Source organism: Syngnathus floridae, chromosome 11 (genome assembly GCF_059516105.1).
Source record: "Syngnathus floridae isolate MCC-2025c chromosome 11, RoL_Sflo_1.0, whole genome shotgun sequence".
Taxonomy (NCBI): domain Eukaryota; kingdom Metazoa; phylum Chordata; class Actinopteri; order Syngnathiformes; family Syngnathidae; genus Syngnathus; species Syngnathus floridae.
This window is the reverse complement of record NC_142423.1, coordinates 11,942,406-11,963,948: the sequence shown is the minus strand read 5'-3', so window position 1 is coordinate 11,963,948 and position 21,543 is coordinate 11,942,406. Positions and strand designations below refer to the sequence as shown.

At 44.6% G+C, this 21,543-nt stretch overlaps 5 protein-coding genes and 1 long non-coding RNA gene across 8 annotated transcripts in view; 3 read left to right on the top strand and 3 right to left on the bottom strand.

Annotated features, from left to right (window-relative positions):
* The first annotated feature begins 275 nt into the window (after nt 1–275).
* Nucleotides 276–3,032, top strand: gata1a (GATA binding protein 1a). The gene is made up of 6 exons (XM_088390618.1): nt 276–494; nt 949–1,167; nt 1,318–1,800; nt 1,974–2,119; nt 2,194–2,319; nt 2,395–3,032. Exons 2-6 carry the CDS (start codon nt 954–956, stop codon nt 2,680–2,682), a joined length of 1,257 nt encoding a protein of 418 aa, XP_088246744.1. The 5' UTR covers nt 276–494; nt 949–953; the 3' UTR covers nt 2,683–3,032.
* LOC148391122 (uncharacterized) lies at nt 771–2,803 on the bottom strand. Its single transcript, XR_015861429.1, has 2 exons — nt 1,339–2,803; nt 771–1,150 (listed from the first exon to the last, which is right to left on the bottom strand). It is a non-coding gene; the product is annotated as an uncharacterized LOC148391122 (long non-coding RNA).
* A 1,337-nt stretch (nt 3,033–4,369) lies between the features above and the next one.
* adnpa (activity dependent neuroprotector homeobox a) lies at nt 4,370–8,342 on the bottom strand. The gene is made up of 4 exons (XM_088388950.1): nt 7,949–8,342; nt 7,477–7,589; nt 7,297–7,389; nt 4,370–7,235 (listed from the first exon to the last, which is right to left on the bottom strand). The coding sequence occupies exons 2-4, from the start codon at nt 7,582–7,584 to the stop codon at nt 4,779–4,781; spliced, it is 2,658 nt and encodes an 885-aa protein (XP_088245076.1). The 5' UTR covers nt 7,585–7,589; nt 7,949–8,342; the 3' UTR covers nt 4,370–4,778.
* The window catches only part of zhx3a (zinc fingers and homeoboxes 3a), a 39,488-nt gene continuing 25,491 nt past the window's right edge, over nt 7,547–21,543 (top strand). The window contains exons 1-4 of one of the 2 annotated variants that reach the window (XM_088388947.1): nt 7,547–8,253; nt 8,396–8,496; nt 8,906–8,958; nt 9,077–9,223. The gene's annotated coding sequence lies outside the window, so the exon portion shown is untranslated. The remainder of the gene's footprint in view (nt 8,254–8,395; nt 8,497–8,905; nt 8,959–9,076; nt 9,224–21,543) is intronic. The other variant, XM_088388945.1, reaches the window with a different exon arrangement.
* LOC148391119 (DEP domain-containing mTOR-interacting protein) lies at nt 8,851–10,865 on the bottom strand. Of its 2 annotated transcripts, none has more exons than XM_088388952.1 (9): nt 10,741–10,865; nt 10,501–10,679; nt 10,314–10,434; nt 10,013–10,191; nt 9,726–9,935; nt 9,513–9,650; nt 9,367–9,437; nt 9,108–9,212; nt 8,851–9,003 (listed from the first exon to the last, which is right to left on the bottom strand). In XM_088388952.1, the coding sequence occupies exons 1-9, from the start codon at nt 10,821–10,823 to the stop codon at nt 8,878–8,880; spliced, it is 1,212 nt and encodes a 403-aa protein (XP_088245078.1). In that variant the 5' UTR covers nt 10,824–10,865; the 3' UTR covers nt 8,851–8,877. The 2 variants fall into 2 exon arrangements, with proteins under 2 accessions (XP_088245078.1, XP_088245079.1); XM_088388953.1 differs by having other exon boundaries at nt 10,501–10,605; nt 10,741–10,853.
* Nucleotides 11,575–13,280, top strand: mafbb (v-maf avian musculoaponeurotic fibrosarcoma oncogene homolog Bb). Its single transcript, XM_088388954.1, has one exon. The coding sequence runs from the start codon at nt 11,782–11,784 to the stop codon at nt 12,751–12,753; it is 972 nt and encodes a 323-aa protein (XP_088245080.1). The 5' UTR covers nt 11,575–11,781; the 3' UTR covers nt 12,754–13,280.

The window sequence follows — 21,543 nt, the reverse complement described above, 5'->3', positions numbered from 1 at the left end:
CTCACTGGGAACCTTTACAGAGAGGCAACGCAGTGATATTTAAAATGTACATGGCAAAATTCTCATAATAATCTGCATGCTTGTTTCCATCATTGAATAGGTTGATTTAAAACATTTGGAGTTTTGTGTTCTTCTGGATACATATTTTATTAGATTATTTGATAATATTGCACTTTATAGTTGAAACTACAAAAAAAAATCTGCATTAATGTATTTGGAGATTATAGACTTTTATTTTAATGTCTTAATTACAAACATTAAGTATTTTTTGTAATTTTTTTCTGCATCTTTTTTTGGAGGTGTGTCTCTCTGAAAGTTGACCCCAATCCCTCCCACACCCTGTGGGCCCTAAACGTTACGACTGGTGGGAGAAACTTTTTTTTTCAGGCAAGGTCCGTCAAGTTGTGGCACCCTCGACCTAACAGGACACAGTTTGTAGCAAACATTTGCGCCCAGCTCAACTTTCAACTCCTTTAACTGTTACATCGCTTAAGGTAGGTCAACTCACATCTGTCACCAATGTCTGCTGACTAAAATTTGTTTGTGCACTTGTTGAACTTTTGATACAAATCGTAGATGCTGGATGCATGTGTACTTTCATGTATATTGTAATTTTTGTTATTGAACATAATCTGATTGACATATTTATATTATCAATACATTAGATGTAGCTGTCTTATGTGCTCATGAGTTATCAGCTGAACGTTCTGTGCCAACATGTTATAATAAAATAAAATTAAACTCCGAACAGACACTGCAATTACTAATAATTCCATATTTAAATTGTTGACATTTATTGGCATACAGTAATGTACATTAATGTATTTTTGTTGTGACATTTTGCCTAATTTCCATTATTTAATGTAATCATGCAACAGGGTGATTTTATTTTATTTTATTTTGTTTTATGTCATACCCTCATTCATACCTTCTGTAATGTACATGCAGGCAGCATGGAGGAGTCTTCAGAGCCATCTCACTGGGTGTCTTCATCGCTGCTGGGCTCCGACACTCTGGCGGCCTTCTCTTCTGAATCCGGTCTTCTGCCTCCAGGAGAGGACGGAGATGCCTTCTTCTCCAGCCAGGACGCAGACTACACCAACCTGTCCTCCTTCTTCTCCAGCCCGAGTCAGAATCGAACACCGTCCACCTATAGGAACGGCTCTGGTCAGTGGTCACCTTTGAATTATTTTTCTCCTCTTCCTCTATAGATGGCTAAAAAGTTTAAACGTATTGTAGATATAGTAGATGTTTCCATCATTGATGAATCATTTCAGATTTCACACAACTTTTCATGACGTCTGTTCTGTCCAAAAGCGCGCCAAGCGTTCACCTCACCGAGTCTCCTCAGCAACCTCCAGCTGCTGGACGGGCCGACCGCTCACTCCCTGGGCTCGGCCTACAATCCTCCCGACAGTACCTGGAGCGGCAGCCATCTGAGCAAAAGCACATTCCCCACCTCTTTGTACATGGGGCTCTCCTCCTCTCTCACCCCTTCCAGAGATGGCTACTCGTCCCCACTTCGAGAAAGTCCTCAACCTCAGGAGGCCCTCAAGGCCGAGCGTATGAGTCCACTTGAGGGGTCGACGTCCTGCAACGGGTTTCTAAATCTGACCCCTGCGGTCGGGGGCATGTATACGCCGACATCCCACTCGCATACGCACGTGCTAAGCTCTTACGGTCCGTACATGACGGGCCCTCAGGACTTCGCCGCGGCCAACTACTACAGCAGCCCCGGTACCTGGATAAGCCCCGCCTACTCCCCAAAACTTCGCAACAAATTGAGAATATCCACACCAGGTGAGAACAGACGTATTGAAGCTGTTGATGTGCATGGACTGTAAAAAAAAAATATTTTGGGGGGGATCTTAAAAAATCATTTAGGTTGGGAAAACTTTAAGATTTTATGGTCATGATGAAAAAAAAATCCAAAGTGGATTTCACGCATTCACAGTTGGACTTTGTTTGAGCAGAGGCCAGAGAGTGTGTTAACTGCGGAGCCACGGCAACCCCACTTTGGCGCCGGGATGGAACAGGCCACTACCTGTGCAATGCCTGCGGACTCTACCATAAGATGAATGGGCAGAACAGACCTCTGATCCGACCCAAGAAGAGATTGGTATAATATTATACGCTAACAGGGGCATTTCGTGGTGGGCAAAAAAATGATTATAAATGATCTTTGGTTTTCAGATCGTCAGCAAGCGTGCAGGCACACAATGTGCCAACTGTCAGACAAGCACGACAACACTGTGGAGACGCAACGCAAACGGGGAGCCCGTGTGTAACGCTTGTGGCCTCTATTTCAAACTCCACAATGTGAGTTATTCCGCTTTGTATCCGAAGTTGTGTACTTTCACCGACAGCAACTCCCACATCAAATTCTCCTCACAGGTCAACAGGCCCCTCACGATGAAGAAAGACGGCATTCAGACTCGCAACAGGAAAGTGTCCAACAAGAACAAAAAAGGTAAAAAGGCAGCCATGTTGGAGACGTTCGCTGAGGCCGCTCCGTCGCTTTCCGCCGAGGACAACAGCGGGCCCTTTACCCTCGGCCATGCGACTCTCCTGACTTACAGCCCCGCACCTCACCTCATTCCCAGCCCATCCCCTCTGCACGCTTCGGCTCCCTTAGCATACCCGCACCACCGCAACCTGGGCATGATGCCCACGTTAGTTTGAATGAGGGTGAATGTGGGCTAGCTGGTGATGTAAATAGAAGCAACCTTAATGTAACTGTCTTTTTGATTTTTCACGGTGTGAAGATATTCATAAGTGATGTCACGGTCTGCACTGTAAAAAAAAGAAATTGGGGGGGAAGTTTAAGTTGGACAACATAAATTATTAACATCTATGGCAACACTATTAGTGGTTCTAAACAATTTGCAGAGTTGTTTTTACTTACATCTTTAATTTGGGTCACAATACATGGGATGATTAGTTGTCAATCGTATATATATACGTATATATATATAACATTGACAACTAAAAAAAAAGATTCACTACATTACATACATTCAAAGAAAACTATACTATATATATACGTATATATATATATAGTAGATATGTATATATATATATATATATATGTATATATATATATATATATATATATATATATGTATATATATATGTATATATATATATATATATATATATATATATATATATATATATATATATATATATATATATATATTATTTTTTATTTTTTTAAAATATGTTGTTGAACTGCCCAACTTAAAATTTTATCAAGGATGGCTGCCTAATAATTTTGACTTCATCCATTTTTTGTATTTTTATTTTTGTTTCGTTTATGGTGTGTTTGCTGAATTTATCATGACATGTAAACAATGGCCAAATGAATAAAATGTGTGAGAAGTATTTTCTGTCCCTCGCGCGTGCATTTTAAAACAAGTCTTATTCAAATTTAGGATTTTGACTACAGACTGCAGCAAGCACCTAACAGCAATGTTTGGTAGTGCGTTTGTGTATATTTTAGGGTGAGAAGCGGAGTTGGTGACTGTCATGAATGGAGGATGGCTGATTAGTTATCAGTGGGACTCCAGACCTTCAACCAGTCTCACCTGCAACTGGCAACGAACATTCACTGCAGTTGGCAAATTGAAGACACGGTAAAGTGGAATAAATGCTTTTATTTATGTCAGTTGTAATATTTTTCTCATGCGAAATATGTTCCTTGGCTCTGTTAAACTTTGGGAAATACCCCTTCAAATCTGCACTTACATAGTATCGTCCTGAAAATACACCGAATACGTATAATGTATCAAATAGTGCGACACGAGCGCCACCAAAAGGATATTAATGGAAACTGCAACCTTCACGTACACGCGCACGCACTCGCCTCAACTGACATATACAGGATGTATGGCTTCCCTGCAGCTGAAAGATAAAAATGTGTGGTGTTTGCAATTCACGGTTAAGCATTTAACACTTTATTCACTGAAAGCAACAAATATTACTGCTAGATCGAGATCCGCAAGCGAAGGTGACTAGATTTGGGTTTCTGAAAAAGGACACCATTCTTTTGGGAGGTAATAGTGGTGGTGGGGGGGGGGCTCTCTAGTGGTTAGTGCATTCTTTTCCCCTAATTAGATATTATATATAACTACTGTCATGGAAGTCAAAATTAAATAGGTTGCAATAATAATTGGCAGTTATTTTTTTTATTCATATATCATTTATTGGTTGTATTTCAAGTAAAAAAGTCTGACACAACTCAAGGAACACTTTTAATATTGTTTTTTTGGGGGGGCAGTGTTATTGTGTCCAACGTAATGATGTTTTCGATTGTAAGGCATGATGAGTTTAATTTCTTTTTTCTTGCTAAAATGAAAACCTCAGACTCTACTTTTATTCATAAATGTTTTATTGAAAATGTGAACAGAACTACTATACATCATATTGGCAATTGAATACAGGTTTAAGAGCATTGATCAAAAATATATTTATATCTCTGAGAAATGAAAGTACGTCTAGTCGATAAGTGAACAGGCTACGGGAGGCAAATAAACAACATGGAAGTATATACAGTACAATGAAACCCTGGAACGATGTGAATTTTTGGGCCGCTTCTTTTAATTGTTGTCTAATTAAAAGCATGCATTTCCAGTTTTGTCATCAAAACAGCAAATAATTGGATTATTCTTAAATATAATAGCAATTGGGTGGGAAATGCATTTTATCAGACAACAATGGAAAGAAAGATCTTTCGAACAACAAGATCAAGGCACACTTCCCGACAGCAACAGAACGTTTTATGGGTTTGCATTTTCTTCTTGCAAAGATATTTCACTGGTGCATGAAGACTCTTCCACGGTTACCGCGGTTACCGCTTCCTCCTCTCCTGTGTCCTTCGAGTCGACCGGCTGCTTCTCTTCTGTATCTGTCGAGGTAGCTACTGACTCCTCTCCCGTCGAGTCGGCTTGCGAGTTCTCTAACGTTTGTGTGGAGTCACCTGCGTGCTTCTCTTCCGAGTGTGTGGATTTATCTGCCTCGTCTTCCGCGTGTGTGGAGTCTCCTGTCTGCTTCTCTTCGTGGACCATCGAGTCACCTGCCTCCTTCTCCGCCTGTGCCGAGTCACCTGGTTCACTGTTATCCGCATTCGAGTCACCGTTTCTCTTAGCGACAGGAGTCGGCTCGATTTCTGGCTCACTATCTGAGTCGATTAGAATGGGCTCTGTGCAAATGTTCTTTGCAGAGGAGGCGACGGTCTTGTTTCGGGCCATATTCGGAACGCCGGACTTGAGCCGACCGGGCCTGTCCCCCGAAGCGCTTTCAATCTGGGCGCTGGGGAAATCAATGTCGTGTTTGACTTTCTCGAGGGCCTGCGTGTCAAATCCGAGAAGTACAGCCAGGTTTGATTTCTCACATTGGCTTTTGCATTCTCTCTGCATGGTCGCAAAGTGCTTGCATATGTGAGATTTCCATATCCAGAGGCTCGCGGACAATTTTTTCTCTTCGGCGGCGGTAGGGTAAGGACGCTGATTGAAGTAGGACTGTAGGAACTTTTGGCGAGCCTCAAAGGTCTTGTGCTCATTGTTTCGCTGATCCACAGCGAGGTCCCCGATATGTGTCTTCGTTATAGCGGTGGAAGGAAATGTGGAGTCAGTGCTTAGTTTGATCTTCTTGGAATAAGTGGCCACGCGTGTCGGCAGCACCCTCTTGAGCACGGGCACCCCGGCCGAGTTGAGCGTCAAGGCCGACTTGGCACCGAGACTGGCCTGCTTCCTTCCAACCGCTCTGCACTGGACGAGATGCAGCGTAATAGTGGAAGCCACCATGTTGCTCGTGTAGACTCCCAAACAATGGATGCACTTGTAGGTCATCTTCTTTTCAACGGGATGCATCGTTTGGAGAACCTGATGTCGCTGCCTGAGGTGAAAGGCCAACGGATTTGCCACCGATTCTTTCACGGGGGTGCAACACAGCGGGCACACCGTCTTGCTGGTGTAAATCGCTTCCCTATTTGCGCAGAACGAACCTTCAAGCACTTGCGTCTGGGCGAGGGAAGGAGCCACTTTCCGGACAGACTTTTCTTTCGCCTCGGATTCATTCATGTTAAAGGTGAGAACGTGAAGCTGGACATTTTGTTTGATGGTGAGATCGAACATGAGCGCCGCCGACCCGGGCGGTCCTACAAAAACGTTAAAGTGGGCCTGCTGCTCGTGCTCAAGGAGTTTCTCAACACTGTGGAAAGAAGAGTGGCACTGTGGGCACGTGATGCCGTGGATTAGCAGATGGTTGAGGAGCGTATCACTGGGCAAGTAGCGGTTGCAAAGCAAACACTTGCTGGTGAAGTTGTGGATTTTCATGATGTACTTGGCCATGGCCCACACGATCCTCGCCTTGTGCGCACTTTCAAAATGAGCGCTGTAGAGGGTCTCGGGGAAGAGCTCGTTGCACACCGTGCATATCTTCCATTTTTGTGTCTGGGATGTGTTGGCGGCAGGCACATTGCCGCCGTCTGCGGTGGCAGTGCCGCAGGGGGCTTTTGCGTTGACCTGTTTGACCGCCCCCAAAGACGGACTTTTACACACGGGTCCCGTGGGCTTCAAGTAGCCAATCACCGGTTGTGCTTTGGCGTTAACTCCGAGGGAGGACCCCCCGTTGAGAATCATCGAAGACTTCTGGGACATGCTCGGCAGGTTGGAAACGACGACATTAGCGTGGCCGATCATGGCGGTGACCTGAGCGCCTATGCGCTCGTGGTACTCGATGACATGCTGCACCAGCGACTCGTAGGTTTTGGCTGTGAACTTGCAGCGTTTGCAGAGAATGTTGTCGCCGTTAAAAGAAGCGCCGTTCGGGAGTGACGACTTGGGGATGATGCGCAGATAGGGCGCCACGACGTGCTTGAAATGTTCCCGGTAGATGTGCCTTCTCACGGCATTGTAGAGACTGTCACGGTAGGTGCATTTTTTGCAGAAGTACAAAGATCTCGTACCACCGAGGCCTGACTTGTTTGTGGCTACTTGTCTCTGTTTAGCTGCATTAATCCTGGATATCTGCTGGTCCAATTTGTCCTTGTGGAATACTCTAACGTGAATCTCCAATGTTCTCTTGTTTGCAACAAACGTGCAGTAAGAGCAGTTAAGAAGAACTTTATCCTGAATCAATCTCTTGTGAGCATGGCGGTAGTGATTCTTGTAACCCGCGTAGGTTGCGGAAGAAAAACGACATTCTCTGCAGCAGTAAGGCCTTGATCGGTAGTTCTACGTGGAAAAAGAAGATGCTGATTTCAATGCAAGCACTTGAAATGAGAAAAAGATTTACCTGTATTTTGGAGAATGAAGGATGCCAGCCACATATATCAGTGTGCAGGGTCTCATGGAAAACTTCCTCACCAGGACTAAAATCTTTGAATTCCTGCATGGAAAATAAAGCAAGAAAACACACTTTTAAAAAAGTCCATCATATAGAAGAACTAGCAGAAGAAATCAAATGCATACTCACATTTACTGCCTCCTTGCAGAACTCCAGTCCAATATCTTCGAGTGCAATTTTCACCTGTTTTCTGGCTTTCCTCAGTTTGGTCAAGTCGTTCACAGGGATTTGATACATCGCTCCTGATAGACACATTTACAAGGTCCACTCAGATTTAGACACAAAGTTCTGTGTAAAAACATATTTAACCAAAACTTGACCATGAGGCCCGACTCTGCTTGGGCGGGCAAGCTTCGATCAAGGCGTTTCGCACGACTGCGAATCAGTGCTTCGGGAACATTCCTTGCCTTTCACTAATCCGATCGGTGTTATTGAACAAAAGCAAGGCTCGTTTTGTCAACTTTGTACGCCAGTGATGATGTGGTGGCTAATATTAGCTGTTGTGTTAGCTTCCCTCGGTACGATTAGCCCTCTTAGCGTCACAACATCCTTTTTGATAAGACCGCTATTAATTTCTTCGATGTGTGTGGATTTTTCTCACCGGGTGATAAGCCAGGATTGGCTGATGAGCTCCGTGGACAGGTGGCAAGAAATAAATTTAGTGCCTAGCTGAGACTTCCTCAGTTCGAAAAGCCGGTGCGGATGCTCTGTTTTGCGGCTAGCTCACAAGCTAGCTAGCTTGCAGCTATTGCCAGCGCTTGGAATTCCGCAGCGAGCCGACGGAAGGAGGCTTGACACGATAAGAGAAAGGATGCAAGTGTTGCGGAGACCAACGTCGTCCACGATGATTCTGTCAGCACCACCCAGTGCCCAGCCTGAAAATTGAAAGCCGCTACCCTGACTCAGGTGAGGTAAAAACACCAAAGTAAGCCAACTCCGAATCCAAAATGGCGAGTAGGGAGGGAAAAAAACGGAAGTCCTAAGAGGCACTTGTCTCCACAGCCAGTGTTGAATTTCACTTTTGAATTGAAAATTATTTTATTTTCAGATTTAAATTGCTCTAGATTATGATGCTGTTCATCCCCAGCAAAATTAGCTGTGCCTGGCCACGTGCAAACAATGATCTGATCTGCTGTCGTTTTCACCTGGGTAGGTCACTTCAAAATAGTTTTATTTATCAAAACGAAACTTATTTATTCAAGTTATTGTGTATTTACTTAATGCAGTTAAAACTTGTACATTTTAGGTGTCAAACTTAAGGCCCGGGGGCCAAATTTGACCCCACTGCTTTATTTCATGTGGTGCTGAACCAAATCCTTCATGTTTCTTCTTCTTTATGAAAATTACAAATTGTAATCTAACCTGTCCTTTATACATGTGTTTTACTGTATGTGGTTTTACAATCAGAAATGATCAATTTGCATTTTTTAACGTCATTTAACATCATTTCACTTATCTAACAATCTAACTATGTCTGTCATTTTTAATTTGCCCATAAAAAATCACATGAAAAAGCCTGTTCGATTTTTTTTATTCCAATGTTTCCATCACTTCCAAGACAACAATGCGAGGACCTGTCATTATTAATGTGCTCACTTTCCTGTAGTCCAGGTAGAGTACACACTGACCGTTCACCTGACACAGTAACTGGCGCACCTAGATTAAAAAAAGCAGCTTTTGAATGAGACACTTATGTTTTTTTTATTGAGCAATATGTTTTTATTTGCAGTGTCGCACGCCGCAGGCATGACAATTCTAACCTTGACTCCGGCAGCTGCTGCGGGGCCTCCGGGGTCAACGGCTTGCACATAACAAGGAGCCGCGCCTCGAATGACAAAGCCCCAGCCGAGTGCATCACCTGTCACCTGCGATCACGGTAAGGGAATTTATTTTTCAATTTTTAGAATCGCGATAAAACAACACCTTGAACGTTTAAGTGTGGCAGATTATGCTAGACGCTTAATATTAATACAGCATAAACTAATATATACTTAAAAAACAAAATCCATAGCAACTCACCGTCAACACTCTCTTGGTAAATTGCGCTCCAGGTGCCAGCAACTCTTCACAAGTAAAATGTCTTTTAAGAACTGCAAGACCAATCGTTTTAATGTTAACCAAACAATTGGACAACAGTACATACCGCATTTGACTTGTACACTTGCCCGAGTCTGGGTTACATCTTGCGACTGAGGTCAAAGACAGCTGAGCAATCGGGGGGAATCCTGCAGAGTGAAGCTGGAGGGAACTCGAGCTGCCTCGCTGGCCACTGGTCACAATTTTAAGCTCTTGCCTGGCTCCCACTATTGTTAAATTGTGTGAATCACTTAAAGAGGAATATGCGATAACCGGTTAAGAAAATGCAAATTTTTTTCAACCTGACTGAAAACCAGCAGCAGGCTCCAGGGGTGGATTTTTGTGGAGAACAAACGGACTGTCCGGTTGGTCTTCTTGCAATGACGCCACTTTGCCTTGACAATTGTCCTGCTCGTTTTCACTCAGCAGTTCGGACAAACGTCGTCTGCGCCGGAAGTTGATGCGGAATTGATAGAGAAGTCCACTGTCAAAGAAATCATGTTTTTGGGCCACTATTGAAGAAAAAAGAATATTAAGCTGTATTTGTCGTTTCCGGTCGCCAAGCGTCATGTGCTTGCCGTTCTCCCACCGTGCTGAATGATGCCTTGCTCTTCTAAAGCGCGGCACAGCTCCAGACCCTGGCACCGGCTCACTGCCTCTCCATTTTGGAGGAGCCAATCAATTAGCTGGCAGCCAAGAAAGGAGCGCTGGTACGCAACACCATGCTCCTCTCTCAGCTGCAGAATGGAGTGCTTGTCCCCAATGAGACTAAACCCAAAGAAGAATGCAGATCTTACTCGGGGTTAGAAATAAGAGTGTAGCGTTAACTTAGAAAAGACTGCAACCATAACGCTAATCTGACCCTCTGTGCTGCTCGTTGAAGCTCTTACTGTTCATACAGTCGTTGTCCTCTCATGAAGATTTTCACTTCTTTATTGAAGGGAAATGTACCATCATCTTTGCGGAAACGATATAGCAGTTTAGCATCCTTGAATCCGGACCTATCACAAACTACCAAAAAAAATTGTCTTTAAAAAAAAAACAATCACATGGTTTTACATTCTTCTTGCCACTTACCATGGTGCACAATGTCCTGATCCATGAGGTGCTGCATCAGATGTACGGCTGTCGTCCGATCCGGCGCCTCCTTATGGTTCACGAGCCAGGTGACGAGCTCCTCGGCTACAAAGCAGTTTGGGTATGTTCGTAGGTGGTAGCGTCTGTCCTTGATCAGTTTTCCATCGTGAAGCCTCAACCTTGAAGGACGTTTATTGACATCGCGCAATGGAGCTCTGAAATGCGTCTGTTTCATCGTACCTGAGTTGTTCTCCGGCAATCATGACTTCAGCCTTGTGCTGACGAGCAAGGGCCTTTCTCCTAATGCTACTTGTTCGCTCCATGTTTGGATCATCTAATGACTGGAGCGTCCGAGTAAAGCTAACACTGGCTTGTGGCCCTTATGTGTTTACATAATAGACATGGGCCGAATATCATGTGGGAAAGAGGTTGTGTATACATGGATGAAAAGAAGCAGACAGAGATGACATTCACTCAGTCATCACTTTTTGCTGATATATTTTTATTTTACCTTGACTGGAGTCAGACGAGCACCACTGCAACATCTAGTTGCCTTTTTTTGTTTTTCTTACTCAAACAATGTCCTCAAACCCTTCCTTTAGTGAATAACACTGCGTCAGCTAATTTATTGGGACGCCTGTAGTTAAACAAATGTCCACGGTGTGGCAGTATTGACTCGTGGAGTCTCAGAAGGTGGTGTCAGGTGACTTTTTTTTTTTTTTTTGTCCACGAAGTGAAACGGACAGTCTTGGTTTACTGATTGTTTTGACAGCAACCGAAACATGTATTTGCCCTTTTTGGATCTTGTGCATACTTGCATATTATGCAATGTATGGATGGCACGAATGTAATTGGTAAAATAGCGACGAGAAAGTGGGTGCAAGTCAGACACGTTGCAAACTCTATGCAGGCTGTAATGTGCGTGACGTGTGTTGGTCAAGTGATGGTCACGAGCAGCTCTTGGCTCTTGCCTTTATGCAAATGTACCCCTGCGCGCTGTGATTGGTGAGCCGCGTGGAGGTGTCGTCTGGAAGGCGGGGACACGGAGCCTGTGCAGCTTTATGAACTAACTGTTCCCCTCCTTTGCACAGTCAGATGTGCGCGTCTAGTCCTCAGGCACAAGTGGAGCTCTGCTTGGTTCTGTCCGTTGGATGCTGCTGGAGTTGCGTTTTCTCTTCCGGAGCGAATTTTTACGAAGGTTTTCCTTTGGGGTGAATGAGTGTAATTTCAACGACTGCATGAACCTAGTTGTGGACATTTCGGAGCTCTTGCAAGGTGAAGATGAGCAGTGAAACGCACTCGCATTTGGGACTGCAGAAGCCCTCGATGACTTTCGTCAGCGACTTTGACTTGATGAAGTTCGGCGTGAAAAAGGAGGCCGTGCAGGCCATGGAACGATCCCTCATCGGGCCCTGCAACCAGCTCCACAGACCGGACTCGGTGTCATCTACCCCTGGGAGCACCCCTGGCAACTCCATGCCCTCGTCGCCAAACCTCCCTCCGAACGAGCTGCGGAACAACCCCGAGGACTCCTTTTGGATAGCTACCAACGGGGCTTACCCTCACCCTCAGATGTACCCTCAATCTTTTGGGCTGACCCCAGAGGATGCAGTCGAGGCGCTCATCGGGGCCACCACGCAGCAGGGACACCCGCCCGCGCCTCACGGCCACCAGCAACCACCATTCCCGATCGAGTACGAAGGCTACAACCAACTCGGCGAGACCGCGCATCACTACTCGGAGCTTTCGGGTCCCCCAGAAATGCTCCCGAGTAGCCACTGCCAAGACCCCTTTCTGAAGAACGACATGGGCAGCGCCTCCCCACAGTTGCCCGACGAGGTCAGCGGAGCGCACCACAACCACGGCCACCTTCAGGGGCAGCACCGGCGAGCCAACACCGAGTGTCACTTTTCAGACGACCAGCTGGTGTCCATGTCGGTCAGGGAGCTCAATCGGCTCCTCCGAGGCCTCAGCAAGGACGAAGTCATGCGCCTCAAGCAGAAGCGGCGGACCCTGAAAAACCGAGGCTACGCGCAATCGTGCCGCTACAAGCGCGTCCAGCAGAAACACATCTTGGAGCACGAGAAGACCAGCCTGGTGTCCCAGGTGGAGCAGCTCAAACACGAACTCAACAGGCTGGTGCGAGAGAGGGATGCGTACAAAATGAAGTGCGAGAAACTGTCCGGTGCAAATTGTTACCACGAAACCGGGTCAACCAGCGACAACCCTTCCTCGCCCGAGTATATCATGTGAAGTGTGTTGATTCTCTGCAAGGAGTGAGACGTATGTGCTACATCTCCTCTCCAAAAACCAGCAGCCAACTTCGCTTTTCAACAATCACTCGCTCATTGTTTAATTCATGTAAGATTCAAATATCAAATAATTGTAGAGCGGTTCAACAAGTGATGAATGAAGGCGCTCAACGAAGCATGCATGCAGGACATGTGAGCTGTTTATATCTGCATTTTGTGTCAAATCACATACTTGAAATCATCCCCAGCAGTTTCTTTTTATTTACATTTTAACCTCACTTGATTTTGCTTTTGCTTAGATTATTTTTTTTTGTATTATCGCGATCTTGTGAATTCAAATATACATTGAAGACAATGATGCTAGTTTTCTCTGCAGCATTATTTTTACTGAGCTGATTCTGCTGGACAGATGTCTGAATTCTTTACACTTGCTTATCTTTTTGTAAAGAAAACACAATTATGCAAATTGCTTTTTGTGTTTTTCATATTCTAAGGATCAATAAAATGATTGTGAATTTTTATACCAAATATCTTTGTGTCATTTTTCACATTTTTGGGCCATTTCAGTCTACTATTTTGCAATCATTGGAAATGTCACAGCAAATGAGTTTTGCGGCAAACCAAGGGCCAAGTGCTTTCGCCGCTTCCATGACCTTTAGTCTTCAAGGAGCGCTGCTTCCTGTGGGATCCTGACATGCAAAAGCGCTGGCAGGGGCTGTGGGGCACAGATAAAGCACAGTGGAAATCAAGCTTCCCCTCTTCTCCCTTCCTCAGACAAACACATCACATCTGTATTCTGTGACAGGGGAAGAGAGAGTCGGTAATCCGCAGCAGCCCGGCGCGTGCACACTCCTCTGGACACCTCGAAAGGAATGTTTGCACTTGATACCTTCTTTTTTTCCCTCTCTCTCTCTTTTCTGCACTGTTTGCCACTTTGTAATCCATAAGCACGCTTCCTCAACACATTTCCTTCTCAGTTCAGGAGTGCAATAATATTTGGATGACCAAGCTCCTTCCCAGGCTAACATGATAAGAGTTCTCACAAATGACTTTCTAGCCTACTTCAGTGACCCTTCTGCAAGACCTAAGCAGGTGGCTTTACTTAAGGGCAGCATCTTTTTGGACGGGGCACCGCTTTCCCTCATGTTTGACCCCTGACTGTTTTTTTTTGCTCAGCACAGGTGCAAAAGCGCTTTCCCTTTGAAAACAGGCTTTGGTCTTGGACTTCTCGCTTCTGGGACTCCATTAATCACGTAGCAGATGAGATGGTGGATGCTAACTGATCGCAATATAGATTACCACACATGATCTGTGTCTGTAATGTCCCTTTTATAATGATATATCGTTTTGTATTTCATCACGTACACGTCACAATATTTCCGAAATTCACTCGTAATGATTAACTTGTTTTACATTTTATGCCGTCACATGTCACGGTACATTACGTAACTCTAGCTTGTAATATTTGTCTTTATTTACTTGGCATGTTCGAAAGCTTTTTACGCCCTTTTCAAGAAACGTTTCGTTGGAATCTTTGACCGCTATCAACCATCGCGTTTGGCTTTAGAGGCATCAGCAGCCTAATAACAGTGCTTGTGTTGGCAGGGAGAGAGTCTTTGTGGTGCCTGTATGACAATGTGCCGGCTGCCATTGTAGAAACGATTAGCCAGCTCTTTTCCCTCGAATGTAATAGGCTGGAGCCCGCCGCTCATCCGCCCCCCCTCCCCACTCCACTGCAAAGACCCCAAGCCAGCAGTGCCCGAGGCAGGCTACTGAGTCAGCAGGAGGGAAAGGTGTCTGCACGTCTGTGGCATCAGAATGGAGAAAGGGAATGATTGCACACGGGAAAAAAAAAAAAAAAAGCCGATGATGAAGCGGGTTAAAGAGGAAGCATCATCATGTCTTGAATTCTTTCAAAATCCCTACCGCAGAGTTCTTTTGAATATCGTGACCAGTTGACCCAAACGCTTAAAGATGTTTACGGGAAAATGTGAGCTTTGCCAGTGTTTGGCCGCGTCTCAGACAGAAGAATGCTGCAGAGAGTCGCCATTGTGTGGGCACAGGCAGAGGAATGCAGGCACACACGCCGACACCAATGAACACAACCGGAGGCCTCCGACCTCAAGAGATGGCCTGGGCCAAAAGATACGAGAGTTCAGCTGAGAACTTCCTATTTGGACCCGGGGGCTGACTTCAGAAGTGCCTGTCAAAGATTAGACACAAGTTAATCAGCCGGGTCAACATTTGTTGGTTACAAACAAATACCGCTGATGAAGGAGCAAACTGACGATGGTTGCGAATCGTTGACGTCAGTTGGTCAGTTTTGACCGCTAAAATCAGGCGGGCTCCAGTTGCAGGTTGGTTTTTCTTGGCAGTTGTTTTGCAACAGAAAAGCGATGGTCGTCTGCAAGCACGCAGTCACGTGAGGCGCAGAGCAGTGATTTGGACGCTGGACAGGATGGACGAGGGGCTTCCTCTTTCACTTCCTATATGAGGAGCCAGTCAAGTGACTCTTTGTGAGAGCGTTAAGCTTGTATGTCGCAGGAAAACGCAGCTTGGATGGCTGCGGTTTCCGCTCAGGATGTCCAGTCGTTTCTGGGCAGTTGTGACATTGTGAATCACGCCGTGATCACACACGTCGCACGCACGCAAAATGAGCAGTCGTTCGATTACATCAGAAAAATGGCCATTCTTTGCTTTTGCTTCAAATTTGCACTTGTGTTCATTCATTTTCTACATCCCGACCGATTCTTCAGTCATTATGAATGTAATACTTGGTAATGACTAATGTCATCACATGCCACGCTCCGTGAGATTCGAGCGAACGGTTTAATATGTAGCTCCTCAACGACAATAAAACTTCTGGAGTTATCTTTAAGGCTTCCCAGTGTTCTGCCTGTTTATGCGTGAACTTCTGGGGATCTGATAGGAGGCACTGCTGATAAGGAACTTGTCACGTTTCACTGGACGCCACCGAGGCAGCTTCGACAAAAGTCCCGTCACATTACCGAGCGTGTACTTTGGTCACGGGACAAAGGGTGAACCTCCGTAATGTAATAATTATACAGATTTCTGCCGTCTTGATAGAACGAGATTGGAAAGCAACTGATGTTCCTGTTTGTGATGGACACGTCTTTCTGCTTTTTTAACGTGACGCTGCAACTTTGAAAGGGGGGGGGGTTATCCAAGAAAGCCGAGCTCTTTCCCTTTCTTTCCCTCTTAGGATTTCCTGTCCTGTTTTATGGGGGTCATGCAGCTGGCAGGCGCCCTCCGTAATAATGACAGGCAACCATTAGTGGACAGTAGAAAGACAAGCCACGGAGGTTAACTGGGCCGAAGCCCGCTTCCTATCTTTAGGCCTGATAATTGTGTCTCTTAGTTTGGGAAAAGCAAAGGTTTGCTGATTAAGGGTCGGCTTCTTCTCAGATGCAAGCGTGCGGCAAACTGACGAGTTCAACTTAGCTTGGACGGAGCCTACACACGCATGCTATCTCTTATCTCCTGAATACAACATGACACGTTGACATCTAGAAAATAGCCGGTGTTGTTTTTATTGTCTGTTTTCTTTTTTTTCCCCCTCGACAAAAAAGTCTTTTAGAGGATTTTAATCTGTAGGAACTTTTTTATTTTATGAATCTCTGTTGATCCTAACATGGTGGACAAGACAATATGGCTGTGGTCATGTGTTCTTGAGAACTCTAACAGGACTGCTTGAAACTGGGTGTGTCACTCTCCCACTAATGTGTCATGTTAACATCTCTGTCGTGTCATAACTTGTATCTCATGGCTCTCTAATGGTGCCTGTGAAACTTAAAGTCATGTTACCACTTTACAGCGCTACAAATCTTGTCCACACCCAACATTGGGTGGGATCACTTTTTTGACAGTCAGGGAGGAGAGACCAATTCACAAACTGCCAGGGATCTATTTCGAGCCTTTACACGACAGTGAACCCAATCTTGTTCTTGGTTCACATACAGGAAGTATGCTACTCTGAGTTTGGTTTGACTTACTTTAAATTCTTTCTGACATCGGATCTACTCTTCGATATTGCAAAGTTATTTGTTGAAAATACCGGTCGTGATATTTGAAGCGACTCTATTTGCACATTCTACAAACGTACACGTGCTGTTGTGCATTTGATGCCCACTGATGAAAAATAACTCAATCGAACAATGAATTTAATTTGTACCAAATAGCAAAAAAAGAAAGTTAGCCCATCTCTGCCTATTTCAGTTTTCCCCATGAATGTCAGGACTCAAGATAATTAAGTCTGACGTTTGAAGAGCTTTCTTGTCACCATTCAACAGCTTGGTACCCTCAAGTGATATTCACTTTGTTAGAGCAAGTATGCTCTTCATTTTGAAGGACATCCCACTTAAGAGGAGAAGGGTCAGATTGCTCCACGTCAGCACTCTTCTGATTAAGCTAGAAACTTTCAGGCATTATGTTCGTTCGGTACTTAGTTAAGAGCAATGTACGTGTAGATTTTAAGGGGCTGTCAACATGTTTGAGAGCAGCAGCCCCTGAGTGCTAGCTAACATGTCCAGGCTGCATGACAACATATGTTGGTGACCTTTGACTCCAAGCGCTGACCTGAGCCCACATACTGTCAGGTGTTGCGCAACATTCAACTGTCTTAATAGTTGGCGAGACTCACTTATCAGTCTGTTTCTCGTATTTGTTCTGGACAACACACACACACATCTGAGAAGATCGTGAAAATGATACTGTGAAAATGTAGATTGGAGGAGCAGAGGAAATCCCAATTTGGATCTGGACCAAAATGTGTAGTAGCTACATATGCTAATTTTGTTTTTAAGATTTATGCATGAGAATTTAAGGATGTCCTGGGGAAAATATACAACTGAAATATTTACACTGTTTACATAGCCAAGATTATTTTTTATATTTATGAATTATATGTTGTCTAATCGGCTAACAAAAAAAAGTTCTCCTTGGCTCTTGCACGGTTTAATAATACCAAAGGCCAAAAAGTGCATGCTTGGCACAAAACATTTGCTCTCGGATTGTCAGCTTCAAGTCTCTTTTGTGAATGTGAGGTCAAAAGGGCAAGGCAAGTGGGAGTGACAGTAGAAAGGCAGGCCGATGGGGCTAAATTTAAATCCGAGGAGGAACAGCCTTGACTCGTGTGTGGACCCTCTTTCCATACCACGTTGTCAGCATCCACATGACTTTGTGCCAGTTTTTTATTTGAATCCACCGTTTGAATGGCTTGAGGTGGAGTTGGTGGAAAGCTCGAGCATCGGCCTTTCCCACACAGCAAACTCGGAGCATTTTCACTGAAGCTTTATCAAACTCCGATCACCCGATAGATCGTTTGGAACTTTAGATTCCGCTTAAGAACCTTTCAGTATTACCATAAGAAGTTCAATCTTCTCAAGGCGCATTTCTTGGATGAATTGAGGCTGGAGAGACGTCTGCTTTCCAGACAACAGTGAACCTGTCAAATAATAGCCGAATGACAAAAGTGTGTCAGTTATGAGACTTTTTTTGTTTTCAGTGCGGCTCGCCTCGAGGGCTACTTGAGCATGCACACCTATCTGCGTCGCCATCTCGACAGTATATCTGTGTCAGCAGCGGACTGAGACATGAGAAATGGAGGCGATCCTGGTCCTCAGGCCCACAGATAGGGGTGTGCTCTTAGACATAAACAGGTTTTATGTGTGTCTTTGTGTATTTATCACCTTTGGAAAGGTGGCATGACGAGACTTCCCACAGGAGAGAGGCTTGTCATCCCACACTTTTCTCTCCTCTCCTCGCTCATCTTACTCAGTCACATGCTTCTTATCTCGGCATCTGGGTTGCTGTGAGCCGCAGTGCCATCAGTTTATTTTCCATTCGGCTTGTCCTCATCAGGGTGAACTGACTTTGGGCACCCTGGATTGCCCGTCGGGGATATCGCGGGGTACTTAAAGACAATCATTTACGCTCACACCTATTGACTTTTAGAGTCTTCGGTTAGCCGAGCATATATCCTTTGGGAATGTGGGAGAAAAGCGAAAACCCTCGTGAGCACGGGGTGAGCATGCCAACTCCAAACAGCGAGGCCTACAGCTGAACCCTGAACCACAAAAGTGTGAGGCAGCCACGAAACTCCACCATGCCGCCCCACTGTATTGTCATTTTCCATTTTTATATTCAACGAAGATGCAAATTCCGATAGCGGCGACATCATAAAGGTGACGCCTTGGCTCCATTGTGAGCCAGCATCACAACGAGAGCTTGACCTTGCCTTTTGCCTCTTGGCTGTCTGACAAAGCAATCGCCCGTGCTCTGGTGCAGCACGGCCGTCCTCTAAATGAAAGTAGCACGGAGACGAAGGGCAAAGAGGCCTATGGAATATCAATGTGCAATGCTCTCATTTAAGATTAAAGCTTTGAATAGAACCCTATGGAGTCGCTCGCCTAAGAAATGCTTGACATTTTACCCTTGCTGACTCTGGATAAAAAGGTGTCCTGCCCCTCCGGTAGCATCACCTCCGCTAACTAGTGGCCCCTCCTCAACTTCCACCGCCCCCCCAACCCCTCCCTCCTCCAAATTCATTGTGAAGTTATTGACTTAGGCTCCAGCCACACTTGGAACAAATAAGTAAAATGGATCCTCTTACTGGCGGCGAATGATAAGAATACTGAAATACCCAAAAGTGTGCGGCTCAGCAAAATGACAAAGTGTAGAAGGGGAAATATGAAGCCTCTGTGATAAACCCTGAAAAAAAATTACCACTAGATGGATACGTGCAAGAAAATATGCACTGGCGACGTATATTTAATTGTGAGTCTTATATGCCAGTTTATGCTAATACTGACTTTAAGCTAAAAATGCTACCTTTTGAAATAGAACGTATGACCCAAGTAGCAGCCTTGCTTCAATTTAAATCTAAAATATTGCCTTACTGCTGCACATTTATTAATGACTATTCCCGCGTAATGTTAATTGTGCTTTTGGTTAAAAACAAAAAATAAATAACGATTTATATTTAAATGATCTCATTCAAAGTACTGCAGCTATACTGAAAGTGCAGATGGGAGTATATATATATTTAACTAGTGTCATCTCTTTGAGCACACTATAGAGAATGATTTAAAAATGTAGTCTATATGGTGCTAACCGCACTCGTGATAAACAGAATTCCACATCACGCTCCGACTCTGCAGTTAACTGAATCAATGCAATTCCACTTGTGCTGATCTTGCAAACTGAGACCCTTCCCCCATCCTCGCTCTCTCTCGCTCTCTCTCTCTCGCTCTCACACACACATACACACCCTCGTGGGGCAGGTCTACCCGTCGTAGCGTATTAGCAGTGGAAGTCGTCACACAATCAAGACAAGGCAGAGTATGAGACGTCAGGCCAATTTGTTTCCTTCTTGGCGCTCCATCACATTAGCAGGAGAGCCATACCCTTGAGCTAAATCTAAGTTCACACAGAGGGAGCGGGCTGCTGGACAGCATTGTCAGCACCTTTTCGACGGCTGCTGACATGCAGGCACAGACTGACGCGGAGGAAAAAAAACACAACAACAAAAAAAACAGGATGGTTTGAAATATGGTCCTACGGGTGTTCCCTTTTTTTATGAGCTTGTCGTTCTTATCCTGAAGCGAGAACGTTTAACAAAAATGCGCCGCAGTCAGAGGTTCGGCTCATCAGAGTATTTAGTCAAGTAGAGGGATTTCCGCTCTGATTCGGGTCACAGCCTAAATGTGCTACGACTCCCCGAGTCAGAAGACAAATACAACTCAACAAAGCCAGTCAATAGTTCAATTATCTACATGTCTGCTTTAATTAAACATATAATTGATCAGTCAAGGGCAAATTATAGTCATCCCATTACCCATTAATCTAAAAGATTTGGCATGACCACCACTTGACCTCATTGTGGAGTGAGTGGCCCGAATGTAGACACTATTGGCTGTATTTTCCGTCATATGTCCAAAAGCGGCTCCGGTTTAGCTAAAATAGTTAGAGGGGGAAAACAGCATCATACTGCTTACGTTTGACTTTTCTAACTGAATTCATGAATATATATGAATCCATCTTGCATCTCAATCTGAAGCTCCCTCCAGCTGCTGCCATTGTCTTTGTTCTCTCAGAGTGTTTTTTTTTTTTTGCAAGATGCTTCAAGTGTTAGCCTGCAAATCCTGACCAGGCTGTTTTTTTTTTTAAATATATGTGAACCTGTATTTTGCTAGAGTCTCAATTGTTCGAATAATGGCATCTCACATTTTTATGGCAAGCTTAGAAAAATAATAGGAATTGTAAACCATAGTAATTTTTTCACCAGTGCAATTTCTGTGATTTTTGATCATATGCACATAATTTATGCACATTCCTATTTCTTTTATTACTGAAAATTTTGAAAAAAGCAACTTGTTTAGCATGTCCTTGTCGTACTCTCCCAAGTATGACAATCCAAGAACGGCACACGCGCTTTCCGTGAATGTATGGCCAACCTTTGGACTTCACCACTACTCGCCTTAATAGCTCAATCTTATGGATCATTTGAAAGCCTGCTGAGACAGACAGATGGCTAATGGATTGCAAGGCAAATCAATGACCAGATCAATAGAAGGCTCATCAATAAATGGATAGAGCGCCACTGTAATAGACACCAGAGTTAACGGTGAACGTTGTAGAACAACATTGTGTGCCACACTCGGCTTGTGCGGGCCGTCCTGGCTGATAAGGTGTCCCGTTGAATAATGCAGACAACAAACTCATTGACACACGAACGCTACATACGTGACATTTAGAGGGCCAAAAAACAATG

Bases quoted from the DNA above. Each gene is read 5' to 3' on its own strand.
- LOC148391119 (XM_088388952.1), bottom strand. From the start codon at position 10,823: ATGGAGCGAACAAGTAGCATTAGGAGAAAGGCCCTTGCTCGTCAGCAC. The intron at 10,435-10,500 runs GTAAGTGGCAAG...TTTTTTTGGTAG, and splicing joins TCAGGACATTGTGCACCATG to TTTGTGATAGGTCCGGATTC. The intron at 9,004-9,107 runs GTTAGAATTGTC...TTTTTAATCTAG, and splicing joins CAGCAGCTGCCGGAGTCAAG to GTGCGCCAGTTACTGTGTCA.
- mafbb (XM_088388954.1), top strand. From the start codon at position 11,782: ATGAGCAGTGAAACGCACTCGCATTTGGGACTGCAGAAGCCCTCGATG.
- adnpa (XM_088388950.1), bottom strand. From the start codon at position 7,584: ATGTATCAAATCCCTGTGAACGACTTGACCAAACTGAGGAAAGCCAGA. The intron at 7,390-7,476 runs GTGAGTATGCAT...TTTTCCATGCAG, and splicing joins TCTGCAAGGAGGCAGTAAAT to GAATTCAAAGATTTTAGTCC. The intron at 7,236-7,296 runs GTAAATCTTTTT...TTTTCCACGTAG, and splicing joins CTTCATTCTCCAAAATACAG to AACTACCGATCAAGGCCTTA.
- gata1a (XM_088390618.1), top strand. From the start codon at position 954: ATGGAGGAGTCTTCAGAGCCATCTCACTGGGTGTCTTCATCGCTGCTG. The intron at 1,168-1,317 runs GTCAGTGGTCAC...TCTGTCCAAAAG, and splicing joins CACCTATAGGAACGGCTCTG to CGCGCCAAGCGTTCACCTCA. The intron at 2,320-2,394 runs GTGAGTTATTCC...TTCTCCTCACAG, and splicing joins TCTATTTCAAACTCCACAAT to GTCAACAGGCCCCTCACGAT.